This window comes from Cottoperca gobio, chromosome 16 (assembly GCF_900634415.1).
Source record: "Cottoperca gobio chromosome 16, fCotGob3.1, whole genome shotgun sequence".
Classification (NCBI taxonomy): domain Eukaryota; kingdom Metazoa; phylum Chordata; class Actinopteri; order Perciformes; family Bovichtidae; genus Cottoperca; species Cottoperca gobio.
Window position 1 is genome coordinate 10,235,336 of NC_041370.1, and position 16,278 is coordinate 10,251,613.

The following is a 16,278-nucleotide window of genomic DNA, read 5'->3' on the forward strand; positions in this document are numbered from 1 at the left end:
ATCTCACTCTGTGTTGTCCTCCATAATGACCCACAATGGAGGACGCTATCAAAGGAACACGGTTACAAGATGGGGGAGGGCTGCAGCTCACTCGGGAGATTTATTCTCCGCTTTCTGCCCTTCGCAACATCCGAGGGCATCCAAGGATCTTTTGATCTCAGAAGAAAAGGGATACAAATCTCCTCTAGTGTGTAGTTAGGTATTTAAAGTGTTTTACAGAGTCTTCTCTTCTTTTGCAATCTGACACATGCAGCTAGTTTCCTGTCACATTTCAGATAGCAACACATACAAGACTTTCCATGATAGCTTAACATATAAACTGATTAATACAGTAACATGAATTTAAGGGCTAAAATATGACTCAAACAGCTGCCCAGGTTTGGTTTATACTGATCATTTTATTTGGTGTATTTACAAACAAGCACATGCAGGAGGTGGACAGTGACTGACACTAGAGGGGCACTGAACTATATGCAATAGTAGGACACAGGGATGTCTACGGGCTACATGACACCAGAGAGAGAAGAGGAGGAGGAGGAGGAGGAGGAGAGGGAGGTACAGATCTCATTGTTACACACACACACACACACACACAAGTGAAAGTGCAGGATGTGCAGACACACCGATGTGCTCACACTCATCTCTGCTTTCACTGCCACATACGCTGCCATGTACACGCTCTCACACACACTCACACTCTCACACACACGCACACACGCACACAAAGAACCCAGATAGATAGAGAGACACTAGATGGGTCAGATAGAGCTTTTCCTTTCAGAAACCTCAAGATCATTAAATAGTACATCCAAGAAATTTACAGCTTTCAAACAAATGCATTTGCACCAGAATCTCACAAATAAACCAAAACAAAAACAAACAACTGATATTTATCTTAATGTAGACATTATTTCTCGTAAGAACCTAGGTTTTTTCCATTTGATGGCATTTTATTGGGATCATAAGTTACGAGCACTGATTCAACGTAATGCTACTGGACAGTACTGACGGTAATGTCATGCTACTTAGCATTGACACAATAACACAAGGATACTTTGAAGAACTGAGCTTTCCCTGATTGATCAATAGCAATGAAACTTTCCTGCTGAATTAAATAGAGGTCCTTTAGCGTCAGCCTTTCCTGACCAGTTCAAATTGTTCCCTTTTATATTAACTTGAACTATTTAAGTTAACTTGTTTTAGACTTCAGGTGTTAACATCAAATCAAAACCGTGACTTTAAAACAAACAAAACGTCTTTTAGTTGTACATTTAACCATATGCATAGTCATCTATACAGAATCTAGAGAATAACTAATAAATATATGACACAAAGCAATGTGTTTCAACATTAGAATCAACCTATCACTTACACCACTACCACTTCTACTACCACTATCATTAATATCAATGACTATGATGAGCAAACATGGCGGGAAGGGTTAAGACAAATACAAAAGCTGAGGTATGAGGTGAAGACCAGCCACCAAACCTACAGACTTTACAGTAGCTTTTATGAGTTACATACGTCTGGGATGTTCTCACTGCATTAAGTTTAAGGTCAGATAGTGTTGAACAAGAGCTGAGCATAGATTTGAGAGGTGTTTACACCGACACGAGGTTTTGGACAAGTTGAGAGATTAGCTACAGATTGCTGTTGTCTGATATTATCTTCTATAACTGTGTGGGATAGATAGATATGTTCTGGCATTCATTCAAAGCATTCATGGCACATTACAATGCATACAGTGTTTAAGGTATGAGGCTAAATCTAACAATTGTATGAATATGATGTCAAGATAATAGCAATAGATGAAGCACACATAAGGGAAGATACTGGATTTCATACTTAAAACAAACACATATACCTTTTTTTTGGCATGTATGACAACCACTTAATGTATGTGTAAAGTTGCAGATGTAAAGATAAAGTATTTTTAATCATTTACTTCCTCCATATGGCCACAGTATTAAGCTGCTGCTTGTGTTTTACTACCTGCTTTCTCTTGTTCATCTTTCTTTCTATCTATCTTGGTAATATCAATCTCAATTTATATACCTATATATATTTATTTTTTATGTATATTTATACAGTCAAATATAGTAGCAGAAACATGTCAAACACACATGAACCAGGCGATAAAGGTGAGAGGTCAATAGAACACAGATCTACACAGCTACAATTCACTACATGACTACGCAGTATGCACAGGAGCTACGGCCCAATACTCTCACATGCTTTCTCCACTTGACAACCTGCGAGCCACGACTCTCTACAGCTGATGGCTAGAGATATTAACGTGGCTACGACAGGCAGCAGCTGATCTGAAAGCTCTTGAATCTGCAAGCGTCTGATGGCACAGAATTTCTCCTGTGATCATTTTCAGATCAGTGGCTGACAAGAAAGGCAGACATTGAGAAAAGGACATTTTAAAAGGGATACTTCACTCCAAGATCAAAGGTCTTCCAGTATGAAATGGTCTAAATTTGACTTGAGTCATTATTTCACACCATCTGCTGCATTCCTGCTGCGAACATCCATTAGTTTAATGCTACCAAACTGGATGGATTTTGATGGGGGGAAAAAAAGCTCCCATATGTTCATAAAGGGAGAGGGCTGCAGATTGCTCGTGATGCACGTAAAGCAGAGCAGATGGTGTTATGCACTCAACTCAAACTCAAACAGAGCAAGCGTGAAATATCCCTTTTGGAGTAGTGGAGCCTCACCATAACCTCTCAACACTCGCCTAAAATATATATTTTTTTATTTTGTATTTTTTTGTATTGATTGAGTGCAGCAGTTATGGTGCTGAAGTCACATGATGAGGGAGGTGTAGCCGATAGGTACCAGGCCCTCTTTGTCTCCCTGACGACAGCGAATCCAGTCCTGATCGACTCCTCCTAACACCACCAGTTCCTCCCCTTTGCAGAAGGTGAGCTCCGGACCTTTTCCAGAGTGATCACACAGCGTTCGTACTGACCTGAGGACAGACGGCAAAGATATTCTCAGACAAAGCGGTCTACATATGCACATATACACAAAAAATAACGGCATCCGCAATATATGATGTAGCCGACTCTTGGATGAGTCATAATGCAGGGACGCTGGTGAGTCACCAATTATAGATTTTAAAAGACAACAAAAATAGTGGCAGCACTTCTGGTATCTCTTACACCCACTGGTGCTCAGGAGGAGGAAAGAAGTCATTTTAAAACAGACATTTCTTTTTTTTTTTTACTGTTTTTTTATGCCACGCCCTAGCCATGGATGAAGTTATACTTTTTTTAAAAATCCCTTTCGGTATATTAGCATTTTGAAACTAAACTAGTTTTTTATCATCAGGCAGATATAACTCTTCTAAATGGCGGAACATAAAAGGCACAAAATGTGATATTACTCTAAATGTATTTAAATGACATTGAAATTGAGATGTGTCCATACAGAAACTTAACATGTGATCTCCCATAGCTATGAATTAATTGCTCAGTTGAACCCCCACTCAATCACATTTTAAAAGAGGAGTTCTTTTTTTAAAGCCTGTAAAAAGTGTAAAAAGACTAAACTATGAGATAACAATATCCCTCCCCACTCAATGCCATTATGTCTCAGCCAATAAAATGCATATATCAACCATCCATAACCATCACTTTCACTTAATGTCTGTAATGTACCTGAGTGATCTGGGTTTGTCTTTCATCTCCAGTGTGTCAACCGCTTTCTCTGACTCTGGCTCACTTTCTCCCTGGGACTCCGGGGCCCTCCTTATTATTGGTGTGGAGTTGCTGCTCACCATTCGGCTCAGTGCAGTGACACCAGGAGCCAGCCACTGAGAGGGACGTCTGCAGAGACAGACACAAAGAGGACGAGAGGAATAGATAAACAGAGAGGCAGAGTATGGGACAGGAGGAACAGAGAGGAATCACATAAAGTTAACATTTTTATGTAGGAAAATTATTATTTTAAAATACACCCTGCAAAGTTTTATTTATTTATTATTATTATTTTAATTATACATTTTTTTTTAAAAAGGTGCAGAATAAAAGTATTGCTTTTCCTAAAAATACATTTAAAAAGATTGTGAATTAAAAAAGCCACGCTGAGGTGGCTACTTTTCTTCTTGACCGGTAAGCGAAAGCTAAGGTTTGCTAGTTAGCTAACTGGGAATCTCCACCGACACTGTCTATGAAATATGCAGGTTGTGCATCGAACTGACAACCACGGTGTTATGATGTGAACGCAATGGAAGGGGGAGGGGGAGTCCGCCATCTAGTGGCTGAATGTTCTCAATGTTAACAATCGCACCTTTAAGATATACTTAATCAGTTATGTGTTATATTCTAACCTGGTTGGTGGTATGTGACCTGGTGGGCTGTTGAGGCTTTTAGAGGCTCCAAAGAGCCGCCCCAGAGTCCAGGGAACTTGAGCACCATTGCTGACCGGAGTGAAGTCACTCCCTACTTGGGCCTGGAGGTCCTGCAGATCCATCTTCATCTCCTCCTTTTTCAGGCTCATCTCAGACAGGTTATGGCTGAGTCTGCCTCCCCAGCGAATCACAGCCCCCCATCCCTGCTGGATCACCTATGATTAACAGAAATGTCAGCCCTGCAGGATCACACAAAACATATTTGACTACAAACACTGAACAGCCTGCCACACATATGTGAGTACCTGTCCTGCCTGCTGAGCAAGGCTGTCCTCCTCAACATTAGGAAGAGGTAAGTCTCCAATGTCCTTCTCCTGCACCCACATCAGCTGAGGACTTGTCTGCCCAAGAGTGATCGGAGCCTTTACGGGTGCATCGCTGCTATGTGTCGTTTCCCCTGGTCCTCCATTCTTTGGGTTACTCGATGGTGACGATTTTAGTTTGGCTGCCCGTTGTTCTGGGCTTCCAAAGTCTACTTCTGAGAGGCTTTCCATATATCGGCAGCCTGTGATTTTGAATTGGGACCCCTGTGTTGAAAGCCTGGATGCAGCATCCTGACAAGGTGGACTGGGGATCTCTAGATTGTGACTGTCCGGCTCTAAATGATGGTGCTGGAAGAGCAGGTCGAGATTAAAGGTCAGCAGGCTGAGAGGCTGCAACACGAGGAGCAGCTCCTCGAACAGAGGCTGGCAGGCGGTCAGCGACAGACGCATAATGGAGGTGGGGTGGTAATATGTCTCCAGCACATCTGAGAGAAAGAGAGTTATCACTATTATGCACATGAATGCAAACAAGAATGAGAAGGAGGTGATGGAAACTTACCACTGCAAGACTGAAGGTGAGACAGCCAGAAATCAAGAAGCTTGGTACTAGAAGAAACAAATAAAGAGAAGAGGAATACTGAGGATAAAAGGATATGCACAGGGAAATATAGCATTAAAAATGTAATTATAATATTTAACTACTGATTTAAGCACTTTTCATGCTACCAGTGGAGACCAGAGAGGATTAGGAGTCAGTACTCACTTTAGTAGGCCAAGGAGGAATGCGTTGAACCTGTGTTTGCTCTGTCTGAGCTGAGGCAGCTCTCCAACACAAACTTGTAGGTTGAACAACCCTTGGGTTTTAGGACCTTGAAAATAGGTTGAGAGCAAGAAGAGAAAATACACATGAAGAGAGTAAGAAATAAAGAAACTTACAGAGGTAAGCGAAAAATTGCAGTGAAACCTGGCACTCATAGGACAATCAATATCTGCATCCTGTTGTTTACTTCAGCATTATAGACACTAAAATCAACAAGTATTGACTGATGTCTGGGAAAAATGAGAGGCAGGCAAAGTCCAGGGCTTATTATTATCAACCAGAGAAAAAAAACAGACACAGTTTATATGAAATCCTTAATATCCAAGACTTTAAATGCTAATTCTACTACGATTTTTTTGTGAGTGGTACCTTGCCGGGTTGAGGCCTGGACCAGACCCCATGCCGAATTTGGCCTCCTGCCTGCGATCAGGTCGCTCTGATGAGGTTTCAAGCCATCGGTCAGCAAGCTGTGCAGGGCAGGGCAGAGACACTGCAGCACCAGACGGCCCAGAGATGGATTTATAGTGCTGTCTCCTGATAAGGCCTGAGGACGGGAGAGGAGAGGAAGGGGGAGGAAGAAGATGACGTGCAGTGATAGGGAGAGACAGGGGAATAAAAGAGAAAGGATGGGGAATATAGGACACATCAATGGAGGTTGGAGAGAAACAAGGGGCATTGAGGGTCGGTATGATGTGATGAGACATGATTTGGGGGGTTGGTTAGTTCACAAAGAAAGTCGTAAGACTACAAGTTTGGGTTATCTAAAGATATTCTAGTACCTTGTTAACTGAGAGAGACTGAGGAGAGACGGAGCAAAAATATGTAGTCAGAAAAAGAAGGAAGGGAGGGAAAGCATTTTCAAAGATAAACAATAAATTCAAAACAATATGACATTTTGTTTAGTTAACAAGAGTGAAACAAACTTAAAACCAAGAACTTAATTATCTTATTTAAAATCCCACTGGTGATGTAAATTCAGCCGACACTGACCTTCTGAACTACAGTCCGAGAAGAGCTGAACTGGGCCAAGATGGCTTCCACTGCCACGCTGACCGCACTGACCAGAGCTGGAGGAAAGAACAATGTATTACAGTTAAACTGTAAGAGCTATAGACAGACATCAGGGTCAGACACACAGCCAGACAGGTGAACACACACACCTTTTTTTTCCTGCAGGCACAGAGAGGACAAGCCGAGACCTTTCATTGGATGCTTCACATCTTCGCCCATCCAGGATGTCTCTGTCCTCTGTACAGAGCCAGCGAATGAGACACTGCGAACAGCTGACGGCGACAGCAGAAGAGCAATTACTTACTATAATTTGTATTAAAAAAAAAATACAAATTCAACAGAAGCAAAATGAATCACAACAGACAGAAATACCAAAACTAAAATATTAGTGTTATTAGTAGGAGCCATTAAGCAATGGGAAGCATTGGACTAGGCAGATGGAAGCAGATGGTACTACTGACAGAAAACAGTGTGTGAGGACATCCTGTAAATATTGGTTTACTGTGATGAGCTTTCAACATCTGGATCGGTGAAGACAATTCTCTGTTCGCATCGGGGATAAACAGGATCCCATGCATTAATCTTGACTCGCACTTAAACACACAAATACATTCGTACACACTTAATATAAGCATACATAGGAGAAACTGCAGAGCAAGGGGGGGGGGGGGGGGGACGACGACTGTTGTTTAAGCTCAGTCAAGTCAGATACAATTACGTATAAGTACTGTATAAAGGGCAGGTGTTGTGTACAGTGTGATGATTTATATAAACTTGTTATATAAATACAGACATTCATATTATGAACAGGATGCAGTGGACCTTACATTACTTTGAAATTGCCTTAAATGGTCAAACACACAAAGATAAAAAAAGTTTTACTTATTCAAAAAATATTTACATTACAGTTAGCTGTGCCTGGCATGAAATGCATGTGTCCATTTCAACAGACCGTGCATAGAACAAAAACAACATGGAGACAGACCAGACGAGACCGACACAGAGACAGACAGAGGAAGACGAAAGACAAAGAGAGTGATGATAGTGACTCCGGACAGAAACAGCTGTCACCCCTCTGAAGGCCCTTTGCAGATTTGAAAGGACAGTGTAGATAAGACGTATCGGATGACCTGCAGGGAGCTAACTCCTGATGCATAAAACAGCCACAGTTACCCAATTCGTTCAACTCTGCAAATCCCCCGGGTCAAAAAAGTGACAAAAGTGTCAGGGCCACTATATCCAGGGCAGAGACAGAAGACAGAACAGACATACATGCAAGCAAGATGTCAGACAAAGAGAGAGAGTGTAAGACGTAGGGAGAGAGAAGAGAGAGAGAAATCTTACTCGCCACGTGTGACTGCAGCGGAGCCTGGTAGAGTTTTGGGGGTAAGGGGGGCGCTCTGGGCGGTATAGGAGGGTAAAGGTTTGGATAATAGAGGGGAGCAGCAAGGGCAGGCAAGGTGTGAGAGCGGGGGAAAAGCGGGGAGCTGAGGCAGTACCCTGTTGTGCCTGGAGGGGGCGCTCCAGGGCGCTGGGGAGGGGAAAGGGCTCCGATAGGAGAGAGGCGAGGAGGGGCACCCCTGTGCAGAGGGCAGTTTTTAGGGTGGTACAGGTAATATGTAGGGAGAGGAGGAAGTTCTTTAGATGTCCTGGCCTTGTAGCTGTTGTGGACTGTGTGAGAGTGTGTGCTCTTTTCTGGATGCAGCGAATCCATAGCACTGATACTGTTTGAATACGTCATCATGACGTCTATGTTCTTATATGGGGTGGTGCAAGCTGGAGCCTCTGTGGTGCCGCTAACAGGTATGTCTGACTTAGTGTGTGTGTCTGAGTCACTGCAGTACAGAGAATCAAAATTATAGATAGAGTCAGGCGCAAAGTCCCTGTGTGTGTTAAAGATAGTCCCATAATCACAAGGAGAGTCTACACCAACATCATCCAGGGATTCATAGTTAAAGCCAGAGTTTACATCAGTGCTGGAATCATCTCTGTGTATACGAGCTGAGCTGGCAGCAGGGGTGCACCGTATGTTAAAGTATTTGTCTTTGGACTCCCTGCCTACATGGCTGTGGGGTCTGGGATCTGCAAAGGGCTGGTAGTTACAGTAGCCGGGGCGATAGGAAGGGAGGGCAGTGTGGAGGAAATAGGGTTGGGAGGACTGGGCGAGGGACAGTGGAGGGGAGGAAACTGCTTATTGGAAAGGGTAAAAAGGCCAAACATTGGAAAGGTGCAGGAGTCAGGATGGAGAGGGCAGGCGCACAAGCAAAGCGATATGAGGGAGCAAAGCGGAGCCATGGACAAACAATGGAAACAACAGAATGGGATGGATAGGTGAGAAAAAACAAGGTTAAGAAAGTAAAAAAAATGTGGCAGAGAAATGGGAAGGAGAGAGAGATGCAGAAAATGTTAGTGTCTGTCGAGAGAAAAAATGCACATTCATGAGTGTATTCCAGCAGAAATCGTCATCATGTAACAGCATGCAGTATTTAAACAAGTCAAACATTTGATTGACAGTTACACAGTGCATGAGAGTCAATGGAGTTGATTTATGAAGAGCAATAACCACAGTCTTTCATTTAAGAAGAGTTGGCACAACAGGAAATGCCGCCGTGGCCATAAAATAATAACTGTTGAGCAGCAAACCCACAGCTGCATGGTAGAAATACTCAACCTGTCAATCACCAATGATACCATAAATAAAATGCCACAGTCAATTCCTAAGATTCAACATATCAAAGTGAGGGTTTCTGGACGGCATCTGGTTTCACTTTCATTTCATATTTGTATTGAAAGTTATGAACATTAAGTATAACACAGCACAGCGTTCTGAACTTTACTGCAGTGCGTGCCATCACCACCTCTGGATCACCTTCTCACTCTCCCTTTTTCTCTTCTCTGCCTTTTTGTTTTCTACCTCTCTAGCTACTTCCCCACCACCCCTCCCCTCTCCAGCAGTACAGTGTAATGCTGAGTCAGTCTACAGACAGTTCTGCCCGTTCCTGCTCAATCACTATGTCTGTCTCTATGGAGATTCAGAAATTGTGCCAACAACAATTTGCATTACACTAAATTCCCTTGACAGACTGCTAGGCTATGGGATACAACAAAAGCTAGAAAGCAACCATACCTTGGTTAGACTTGATCTGTCTTTGAACTGCAACCACCACATGATACTTCCTATTTTTCTGACACTAGGTCTCAGCCATTGGTCCATGTACTAAGATCCACCCCTTGAACTCTTAAAGGTGTACACATCTATTTCTGGCTTGTTGCAGTGGTTTTAGGGGGAAACTCCTGCAGCATATACCTCATTAGTAATTCAGCGACTTTTATATTTAGAAAGCTAAGGTAAAATCATGAAATAATGGCAAAGTACTTATAGAATCAGAGAACTAGTTTTACTAAGAAATGTAGCAGCCCATTGGTAGAGAACATGAGTAATTCATATCAAACATACATCCTGCTGACTATCTAATCCTTAGTGTTTTATGTAGCCTACTGCAGCACTGTATGAGATAAGTAACTTGATCTTAGCTATCAGTGCCACTCTAGGGAGCAAGGGAGAGGGGAAGAGGCAAGACAGGATAGACAGCAAGAGAAAAGCATATACACATCCCAAGTTGATGGGATTTGAAACCAGTAAAGAGGCAGAGAAAAAGTAACAAAAAAAGGTTTAAGGAAAAATAGATAGAAAGCAAAGAGAAGTTAAAGGTAGAAGAAAAGAAAAGAAAGAAGGTGAGCTCAGTGGGCGCTTCCATTATCTGCCTCCCGCCGGACCGAAGAGTGGATGAATAATTGAATAAGGCAGTGATGACATCACACTTTGATAATAGTGCAAGAAAGACTGGCTGGGAAGTTTCCAACTTCCTTGTTCTCCTCATATTACGTTTATTCCCCTCACTGTTCCCCTCCCCTCACTGTTACTCATGTTCCCTCTGCAGATTCCCTTCCACTGTTTTGTTCACTTTCCCCATCTGCAATCACCTTCTGTTTATCTCTTGTCATCATTTATCCATCATATCATGCCTTATGCCTTTCTGTGACTCGTGCTCGTCCTCCATCTCTTCGCTCTCGTTCCATAGGCTATATCATTTCCATAAATGAGTCAATCCTTGGTTTCCTGTTTCTTTCTATTGTACTGTCCACAGATTGACACTTGTGTATCGCTGAGAAAGTGATCAAGCCAACTGTAGGTCTGTCTTTTCTCCATCTCTTTCTCCTCATCATCGGCCCATCCCAGATTTGTTTTGTACATTGAGTTACTTTGTTACTATGTGTTTATTTTCTCTCTCTTCACACACACACACACACACACACACACACACACACACACACACACACACACACACACACAAAATGCACACACACACACCTCTTTCCCTATGTCTGCCTCCTTTATTATCATAAGCATCATCATCATCATCATCATCATCATCATCATTTATACTCACCTGTGGTTCTTGATTCCAAAGTCCTTCCTCCATCGGCTCGTCCTCTCACCTCCATCTCCACCTCTTCCTCTTCTTCTTTCACTTCCTTTTCCTCCTTCTTAACTTCTTCACCCTTCCACTCTCTGCCCATGGTCCACAGGCTGCTGTCACTGACTGAGCAGCCAATCTTCTGTGATGGGCACAGCTCCGGTTGTCGCCCCTCCTCGTCAGCTCTCTGGAGCATTTCCTTCAGAGCGGCCATCGAGGTGAGGGCTGGTGGCGGCTGCATGAAGAAGGCCTGAGCCTGAGAGGTGTACTCCCATTCATTGCCGTCGCCGCCTGCCATCTCTCTTCTCCACCTCAGGTTGTACAGTATATCTGCATCTGGAGTAATAACTGTTGGGTCAGGGTCTGGATCAGTGATCACCTTTGTTTGGAGGAAGTTGCTCTTGTTGCGGTTACGCAGCTCTTTAAAAGTCGTGACCTTTGGAGCTAACCCTGGAGATGACCCTGCCGAACTGAGCTTCTTTTGACTTTCCACAAGATATTTTCTCATTGCTAGCGGTGGAAGCCTTGGTGGGGCTTCACCTTCAGGTGTGAAGGCTATGAGCCAATCAAATCGCTCAGGCTGTGCAGAGTTAGCCAAAAGAGTGCTGATTTTGTGGGACAGCACAGATGAGGGGATTGGGGGTAAGGGACGAGGAGGAGGAGGAGGAGGGGGAGGTGAATCTGGAACCTCAGCAGGATACCGGAAAGACTCAAAGCTCATATTGTTTGCTTGTGTTTCATGCGTATTGCTAAAACCATTGTTGTAGTAAGGGTCGGAGGTCAGACCGGTGCTCCTCTTCTTTCTCCTTGCCATCTCAGTGAACGAGGTGGTTATTTGTGTGCTCTCCTCTTTCCTTTTGCTTTCTTCAGCTATATCTGCTCTTCGATCTCCATCCATCTTGCCTCTGCTGCTCCATCCGTCTCTGTAACATTCTTTCTCCCCCTTCCTCTCTTGTAATCTGAACTCATATGGCTCCCTAGACATGGATGAGTTGACATGATCTTCATCTCCCTCATCCTCTAGTCCTCCAACACAGACACCAAGCTCTGGGCTGAGTTTAAGGAGCTCAGCTTGGGTCAATCCAGCAAGCATCAGTAACTTCCGAATCTCTACATCAAGTGCATGGAAGGAGGGGGGAGAAGGCAGGGCAGGTGGAGGTGGAGGTGATAAGGCAGGGGGAGATGAGGAGGAAATTGAGATAACTGGTGGAGGAGGCAGAGGTGGGGGACGTGTGGTAGGAGGAGGAAGGGAAAGAGGGGTCCTTTCCTGTTGGGTTTGAAGAGCAGCAAGCCGTTGTGCCTCCTTCCTGGCAAGGTGACGCTTCCGAGGGGGAGGGATGGGAGGAGTTGGGGTGGGGAGTGATGGAGGTGGAGAAGGGGTGGTATACAGGGTGAGGTAAGGGAGCGGTTTAGAAGTTGGGAGGGGAGGAATGGAGGGTGGAGATGGAGGTAGAGGTTTCTCACACCTAAAAGTGGTGAAAGTGGGGGATGAGGAGTTAGGGGAGAAAGTAGACAATGTAGGAGAGGTGGAGACAGCCATGGAGGTGGTCTCCCTGCTGATATTGATGTAGGTATGGAGGTCAGAGCTCACACTGGCATGACGCGCTGGAGGTTTGGGGGGTCTAGGTGGCGGCTCGACAGGAGAAGGGTTGAGGGAATCAGAAACGAGAGGATCCTCACAGTCTGATGGAGCAGTGAGGTCAACCCCTGCATCGGAAAACTCCTGAGAGTCTCCCATCGCTCCTCTGCCACTTTTATACAACTTCCAGGGAATGTCAATGTTGCCCATTTCATCCATGACATCTGAAAGATCTTGCTCCTCCAGATCTCCAAGATCAAATCCCTTCTCATGGAGTTTAGCAATGTAGGCCAGTTTTACTTCCCTGTTCACTTTCTCCAAGCGATCCAGGTGATCTAACCGATCCCTCAGGACATCCCAGTGTTGTTCAGCCTCCAGATCCCAACGAGCCACTTGGATCACCTGGCTGAAGCGCTCCATTTTCCCAAACTCCCCTACTGATTCTAGAAAATCAAGCAAACCTAGTTTGGTGACCTCAGAATCACCTTTGTCTCCTAAGTAGTCAGGAGAAGGGGAGTCCAGGGCAGAGGGGTAGCCCTCATCTGGGGAGCAAGGGGGAATTGGTGAACGTGATGTTAAGATGAAGGGATTGCGGTTAAGAGGAAGGGATGGTGGTGAACGCGCAGGGGGCTTGCATTCAGAGGCTTGCAGGAGAGGGTGGTGTTTGGGGGACAGAGAAACAGACAGATTATCTTCGTCATGGGAAGAGCAGATGGAGGCAGATTGATCTGCACAGTCAGACTCCAGATCAGAGCAGGAGCTGATGGAGGTGGAGGATGAAGAGGTAGAAGAGGAGAGCGATAACTCCAGGAGAGAGGGGGGACAGTCACAGCACGAAGGGACCAGGGTGTCATCATCATCGTCGTCATCATCATTGTCAGCCTCCTCTTCATCATCATCGATATCAATATCCCCACTGCTCTCTTCCTCGTCGTCTTCTTCCTCTACTTTTATAGTTTTTTTGTTGTCCAAATCAGCGTTTGCATCTGGATTCTTGCCTTCATTTTCCAGACTGGCAGCAGGATGGGCGGAGGCCTCCAGCTGGGCCTGTGCTTGGGAGGGAGGCTGAGGCTGCTCCTTGGCCCCTTTCCCATCCTGCCTCTGGAGCAACGGGGCCGGAGGAGGCGGTAGCTTTAGTTGCTGTCTGATAGAGATGGTGTTGTTGTTGTTGTGGTTATGGTTGAACATACTGTTGTTATCCTGCGGGGAGCGGCCATCGCAGCACAGACACGGGAGGCTTGGCTCGTTGCAGTTCGGGTCAAGAGGGAGAACAGAGGGAAGTGGAGGTGGAGCGGCTGCTGGTGCAATTTTGGCTGCCACAGATGCACGAGTCTTGGGTTTGGGTTTAGCTGATTTGGAGATGGTGGAACCTTGTTTTTGTGAGCCAAACCTGGACTGGGTTACTGGTGCTCGAGGTTGTACACCCACCCTGGTCCTGGTGGGTGCAGTGGGGCCTTTAGTAACCCTGCGTGGGGAGGACGTGGAGATCGTGTTCATGTTTTTATCCTCCCTCTGGAAACCAGGGCCATGAGACTTTGGCCCAGCTACGGTATTGGTCCGCCTGCTGATGTCAAAGCGCCGCGGCTTTGGAGGCTGAGAGGAGCAGCTAGAGGACTGCATTGTGTGAATGGGACTTTTTAGGAGACTCTGATATTGCTGTTGCTATAGAAACAAGTGTTGAAAAAGCAGGACAGATCCAAACTATGACGCGCCGTGACGGTCACATCTTGGCTTGACTCCCAAGATCCTGTAACATCAGAGGAGACACACAGTGAATAACGACTAGGAGCAAAATTCTGCTCTGCAAGCTAAGACAGTTTTTTTTGCTCTACACATGTTTTCATATTAGACAAAGTCTTTGAAGTTAAACTCATCATCTGGACTACTCATTAAAACTCAATTGCTTTTGGGCTTTCTGTTTTATAATTATCACAGCCCAAGTCCTGGGAGGACACAGCAGTGATATGAACAGACACACTGTCTCATACACAGTAATGTAAAAAAACAAAGCACATTATCAAGCATCACCACATAAGGAATATAGTTGAAACAATAAGTCAATTCATAAACTGACAGAAAATTAATAGGCAAATGTGTTAATAACTAATTCATTGTTTAAGTCAAATATTCACTGGTTCCAGTTCAAACGTAAATATTTGTTTGATTCTCATTATCTGTTATGAAAGTAAACTGAATATTTTTAGGTTTTGGACTGTTGGTCAGACAAAACAAGACTAGTGAAGACGTCACCTTGAAAAACTGTGATAGTCACTTTTTCTGACAATAATCCGCAGATCAGTTGCTAGCTGCAGCCCTTAAATCATTTTTGCATCTTTTGTTGAACAGTACTTTAAGGCTTTCTGGAAACATTGAGATGCCTTGAGACTTGAAAATGTATATAACAGAATATTTTCTGCAAGGTGCATGTCTACCTTGTTTCATCTGTTGTACTATTTCCTTGGTTTTCAGATGCTATCTATTCAAATTCAAACACACACACCCACACACATATGGCATGGAATGATACCCATGATAATAATTGTAGGCTAATTTATAGCTTAATAACTGTCACTCATCATCTTCATCAGTCATGTTCAGCTTCACTGAGCACTGATATTCATGAGTTAAGCTATCTCCATCTGTGCCAGTCCATCCTTACGAGCTGACAAGAGGCAGTAAGATGTAGATCAAAAGAATTAACGTTTTAGTTTATTTTTTATTAAAACACTATACCTAGAGCAATGACTGAACATTTAACTAGAGCATGAAATAATCTGGTAGCAGCACTGAACAACTTAGAGTCTGCCTTTTTAAAGCCCATCCACCGAAGGCTATTGCTCATATATTCCTGCACAGTGTCCTTCACATCACTGATGAATATAAATCACTCAAGTAAGCTTACATTGGGCCTTCGTCGGAATGGGCATTAAAACCAACAACGCCTTGAAATAAAACAAAGAAACAGCATATCACCAGATGTAATTTAACCCGTCCAGTGTACAGTATTTACCCCTGCATGTATTGATCCCACAGAGCTGATGGAGACAGGGAGGATGGGAGGGGAGGGGGAGGAGGGGGTACCTCCAACCGCATCGCCCTCATATACAGGCCCGTCCGCCCCTATTTTAACTCAAATATTACACATAACACTCAAATTACAGTTAAACCCGATAATAATATAACATTTTACCTAAAAACTATTCCAGAAATATCGCTGTTAGTAGCGGAATTGCATGTTTCTTGATACGCAGGCTCCGTGTGGGAATATGAGGTTTGCTTACCCGACTAGACTCTGCAGGTTTATTTGAGAACATATTTTTTTTAAAGATACATATATAGCAAGATGATAAATTAGTACTCGACTTACTATCAGATTCAGGTAAAGATGGATGAAGGTCTCCATCTCGTTGGGATCGCTCACATCCCAGTCCGTGTGAATGTGAATCTCTCTCCGACAGCGACAGCCTCAGCATCTGTCTTCTCGCGAGCATCCAACAAACCATCGCTCTCCCCAACCCAACCAAACCACACCCCTCACTTGCCTTATCATCACATCCAATTTATCTTGAGTCATTTTCAGCTTCAAGTCTTTCAAATAATTAGTTTTGAGAGGAAGAGTCATTTCCCTTAATTCCTCTTAAATCATCATATCTGCAGTTTATCCATGCATCTATTAATCTGTTTTAAAGGAAAGTAAATTATCC

At 44.0% G+C, this 16,278-nt stretch overlaps 1 protein-coding gene across 2 annotated transcripts; it reads right to left on the reverse strand.

The window, feature by feature from the left end:
• Positions 1-936: 936 nt before the first annotated feature.
• rusc1 (RUN and SH3 domain containing 1) lies at positions 937-16,034 on the reverse strand. Of its 2 annotated transcripts, XM_029452041.1 has the most exons (12): positions 15,942-16,034; positions 10,969-14,321; positions 6,667-6,789; positions 6,497-6,573; positions 6,286-6,303; positions 5,876-6,050; positions 5,450-5,555; positions 5,246-5,292; positions 4,669-5,171; positions 4,343-4,578; positions 3,672-3,839; positions 937-2,980 (listed from the first exon to the last, which is right to left on the reverse strand). In XM_029452041.1, exons 2-12 carry the CDS (start codon positions 14,192-14,194, stop codon positions 2,815-2,817), a joined length of 4,845 nt encoding a protein of 1,614 aa, XP_029307901.1. In that variant the 5' UTR covers positions 14,195-14,321; positions 15,942-16,034; the 3' UTR covers positions 937-2,814. The 2 variants fall into 2 exon arrangements, with proteins under 2 accessions (XP_029307901.1, XP_029307902.1); XM_029452042.1 differs by lacking the exon at positions 6,286-6,303.
• Positions 16,035-16,278: the final 244 nt, after the last annotated feature.

Coding starts and splice junctions, on each gene's coding strand:
- rusc1 (XM_029452041.1), bottom strand. CDS start 14,194: ATGCAGTCCTCTAGCTGCTCCTCTCAGCCTCCAAAGCCGCGGCGCTTT. Junction 6,790..10,968: donor TTTGGAATCAAGAACCACAG/GTGAGTATAAAT, acceptor TGTCGCCGTCAG/CTGTTCGCAGTGTCTCATTC. Junction 5,556..5,875: donor CCAGGCCTCAACCCGGCAAG/GTACCACTCACA, acceptor CCTATTTTCAAG/GTCCTAAAACCCAAGGGTTG.